Source organism: Apium graveolens, unplaced genomic scaffold (genome assembly GCF_009905375.1).
Source record: "Apium graveolens cultivar Ventura unplaced genomic scaffold, ASM990537v1 ctg6837, whole genome shotgun sequence".
In the NCBI taxonomy this organism is placed as follows: domain Eukaryota; kingdom Viridiplantae; phylum Streptophyta; class Magnoliopsida; order Apiales; family Apiaceae; genus Apium; species Apium graveolens.
Window position 1 is genome coordinate 24,082 of NW_027419823.1, and position 4,656 is coordinate 28,737.

Here is a 4,656-nt window from a genome sequence, read left to right on the forward strand (position 1 = left end):
CATAGTCGAGGGCTATATCATGATTTTTTATTTGATTTTTTGTTGTCATTTTTTATAGTACGTTCATATTGATTGCTATGTAGGATTGAGTAATTTATAAGCTTAGATTTGAGCTATGATTCGTCAAGGTTGGTTCAGTTTTTTCGTCGCGTTGAGTTTAGCCGAAAATCAAACGTGATGTTCGAATTTTTGATCGGAAATTACGATCGGTTGATTGTTTAGTGATGTTATAAATTAATATTAGTTGTTTTAATTTTGAACGAAACCCAACTGAAAAATCATTCAAACAGAGTTATTTTCATCACAATGGGAGCCTCGCCAAAATCTGTAGTTTTACCAGAGTGTCTTATGTTCTTCGTGACCCAGAGTTGTTCCGATTTTCTAACCTAGAGTCGACCTCGTTTTGATCCACAAGAACCAAAGACTTTTTCCTAAAAATTGTTTTTGATTTCTGATTTATTAAAAATTCAAGAAATTTATTTTTAAATCTAATATTTTATTTAATAGTTTAATTTTTTAATAATTAAACTGAATTGTTTTTAAATTCTAGAAATTGTTTGCTTTATTAATTTCAAATTCTAATTTGATTAAATTATTTATAATTCATTTTAATTATATATTTATTAATCTAAATGCTTTGATAAAATCTTTAATTAAATGAATTTATTAAAAAGTAGTTATACAAAATATATTTATTTTCCTCTTCATAAGTTGTATAACATTTAAACTTCTACCACTTTCTTTACGTGAACAAGTGCCCTTATTTAAAAGGATTGTTAAATCACTTCTAATAGAATCGTACAAATGTAAAACTAGCATAAATGATATTGAGCAATTTTTAATACTGTACTGGAAAGCACCGGGTGAGATTACAATAATGTGAGCTCAACCAGAAATTCACCGGAGAAACAGGGATAAACCATTACTGATGAAAATGATTTCCAAGTTTCAACAGGACACTCCTAATAGAAGTTCATCACAGAAACAATAATGTGTTTCTCCAAAAGTTTCAACTTTTAGAGCAATCATCTAATAGTAGAAGAAATTAATACCCCAAAATCCATTTAATCTATGCGATCACTATAATTAGCGTGGTGATTGAATAATACATCAAAAAGATTGAAGAAAATAATTATCAAAATAGTGGAACAAGTAATAGTAAGGCACTAGGATAAGGTAAACTATAATTTAGAAAAAATAGGAAGAAGATGTAGTTTAACAGTATAAACACACACACTATGCACACACTATTCCCAGATATCTGAACAATACACATGAGTATTTGCATAGATAAACTTGTTGTTGAACTTTGATAATAATAAAAGTTAAGTTATTACTACAGACTCGATGCATACATATAATGAAAAAAGAACTACTACTTCTATAAAACAGGAACAACTCCTATCAGTATTCCACCACCTACACTTACTCAACTGCTCCTACAAAATAGCTAAATAAACTAAGACTTATTCAAAACACAGAAAAATACGTTTTCCAGACACCAATGCAAATAAACAAATAAACCATATAGAGTTTAGATTATTTCCAACAAATCTCCCCGTAATCTAAACTCCTTTCTACAAGTTTCTGATTCCAAGTAATTCAAGAATCCTTTTGAACTTAATCGTTGTCATAGGCTTAGTTAGCACATCTGCTCATTGCTCCTCACTTCGAATATGCTTCACAATAATTTCACCACGCTCTACGCATTCCCGAATAAAATGATATTGTATATCAATGTGTTTACTACATCCGTGAAACACAGGATTTTTAGCTAGTTCTATTGCTAATCGGTTGTCAATGTAGATCACCACGGCTCCAGGCTTCATGTCAGTTATTTGTGTTAATAGATTTCGTAACCACACTCCTTGGCATGCTGCTGCAGTAGCAGCCATGAATTCGGCTTCACAGGAGGACAAAGCAACACATCTTTGCTTCTGGGATACCCATATAATCAGACTTTCATTTAAATAGAAAGACATCCCACCTGTACTCCTTCGATCCACCACATTGTTACCCATGTCACTGTCTAAGTATCCATAAAATAAGTAGTTACCTGTCCCCTTTGCATAAATCAGACCATACTCCAGTGTACCTGTGATATATCTTAGGATGCATTTAGCTGCATTGAGATAAAGAATAGTCGGCCTCTCCATAAAGCAACTTACAACACCTACTGAAAAATCTATATCGGGGCGAGTATGAACCAGATACCTTAAGCCTCCTACCCTGATTTTGAATTCCAGTAGAATTAATTGGCTTTCCCTTCTCATCTTTATCAATCTGCACCTTTGGTTCCATGGGAAATTTAGCAGAATTGCAGTCCTTCAGTCCAAATTTCTCGAGCAATATCTGAGCATATGATGTTTGCTTTAGCTTCTTGAATACCTCATCTTGAATTACTTCGATGCCCAAGTAATGAGACAGCCTTCCAAGATCACTCATATCAAATATCTCACCCATCTGATGTTTAAACTTGTTTACATTTTCGATGCTAGTTCCCGTGACCATGATATCATCTACATATACACCAATAAGTAGCACCTCCGATCCTTCATGTTTTGTATAAACAGCGTGCTCATATGGGCATTTAAAAAAACCCATTCTCTCGAGAACCTTGCTGAGTTTTGAGTACCATGCTCTCGGTGCTTGTCTTAAGCGGTACAGAGCTTTCACCAGTCTATACACCATCTGCTATTTTCCTTCTTTAATGAACCCTTCTGCTTGATGTCACATACACCGTCTCCTCCAATTCGCCATTGAGGAAAGCAGACTTGACATCTAAATGATCTACTACCCAACCATTCTTTGATGCTAAAGCCAGTAGAAGCCTTACTGTTTCCAGCCTAGTTAATGGTGCGAAAACATCGTCAAAATCTACTCCCTGCCGATAAGCATAACCCTTTTGCGACCACCCTCGCTTTGTACTTCACGATTTCACCCTTTGTGTTCCGCTTAATTTTATACACCCACTTCAAACCAATTGGCTTTTGTCCTGGTGGAAATTCCACTAGCTCCCACGTCTTATTTTTTCAATAGCATAAATCTTGTACTTCATTTCCAACTCCCATTCTTTATCTTTCGCTGCTTGTTTGTAATCTGTAGGTTCTTCAATTCCCAGCAACAATAGATCATCTTCGAGTTCAATTTCCTGTGTTTCATTATAAATCTCATCAAGTAAATGAAATTTATTGGGTTGATTACTGTCACCTGATGATGTACTGATTTCATCAGTATTTGAGCTTAATAGACTGATACTTGATGGACTGTTACTCATTGTTGCACCACTTTCACCGTTCCCCTCCGTTTCATTACTAGAGATGCTGACACCATTCCCTACTCTTCCATTACCAGAGAAGTTTGAGCCTTCACTGTATTCTTCGGTAACCCCTGTTACATTTTCAACAGCCACCGAAAAGGTTCCACCCAGTTGTTCACCTTCTTTTCCTTTATTTTCCTACTGCCAAACTCTATTTTCTTCGAACACAACATCACGACTCACTAGTATTTTTCCACTAATTGGATCATACAACCGTGAAGCCTTAGTACCGGGTTCTCTACCAAGGTAAATAACCATTTTACTTCGGTCCTCTAATTTCGTTGTATGCCCACTTTGTACTTTCATATGAGCGACACTCCCAAAAACTCGAATGTATGACACATCAGGCTTCGCTCCTGTCCATGCTTCGCGAGGAGTTTTCCCTGTCAGAGCTCTTGTAGGTAATCTGTGCAGCACATATATCGTGTGCGTTACAGCTTCCCCCCACAACGTTAAAGGCAGTCTCATCTCCTTCAAAAAACTGCGTGCCATAGCTATAACGGTACAATTTCTGCGCTCTACAACCCCATTTTGTTGGGGTGTGTAGGGTGCATTAAAATATTATATAATGCCCATGTCCTCACAAAATTATTTGAATTGGTTAGAGCAAAACTCCCCTCCTCTATCGGTTCTTAGCACCGTGATCTTGTTTTCCTTTTCTTTCTCAATCATCACTCTAAATTTTTTGAATGCTTTTAAGACTTTGTCTTTGCTTCTTAGCATATAGGTCTACATCATTCTACTAAAATCATCAATAAGAAGTAGAAAATATTTGTTACCTCCCAAAGTGGCTGGAGTAATTGGTCTACAAAGATCTCCATGGATCAATTCCAATGGTTTCTTTTCATGAAAAGTTTTCCTTGCTCAGAAACAATCCCCTTGCCTGCTTCGACATCAAACAGCCCGTACACATCTCCTTTGGATTCAACAATTTATGTATCCCATATGCCATGTTATTTTTAGACATTAGTTTGATTGCCTGAAAATTCACATGGCCAAGACGTAAGTGCCATAACCACTCTGGATCTTTCAATTTTGACAGCATGCAACTACCTTTGCTTGATTCCATTATGATCTTGTAAAGCCGATTTGCAGATCTTATAACCTTCATGAGCAGCCTTTCCTTTTCATATGAACCAACGAACCATCCCCAAATTTCACTTGACCTGTGATACTTTCATCCAACTCCTTGAATTTCGATCGTAACCCCGTCATATGGTTACTAGCTCCGTTATCCAAATATAACAAGTTGGATTCAGTTTGCATCTCAGAATCTTTGCTTAACTTTGGTCGAACATCTTTCTCATTCAACAAGAGTGTTCGTTCTTCCACTTTTT

The 4,656-nt window shown here is 36.0% G+C and overlaps 1 protein-coding gene across 1 annotated transcript; it reads right to left on the reverse strand.

The window, feature by feature from the left end:
- Positions 1-2,707: 2,707 nt before the first annotated feature.
- LOC141703613 (uncharacterized) lies at positions 2,708-3,811 on the reverse strand. Its single transcript, XM_074507079.1, has 3 exons — positions 3,550-3,811; positions 3,054-3,390; positions 2,708-2,846 (listed from the first exon to the last, which is right to left on the reverse strand). The coding sequence occupies exons 1-3, from the start codon at positions 3,809-3,811 to the stop codon at positions 2,708-2,710; spliced, it is 738 nt and encodes a 245-aa protein (XP_074363180.1).
- Positions 3,812-4,656: the final 845 nt, after the last annotated feature.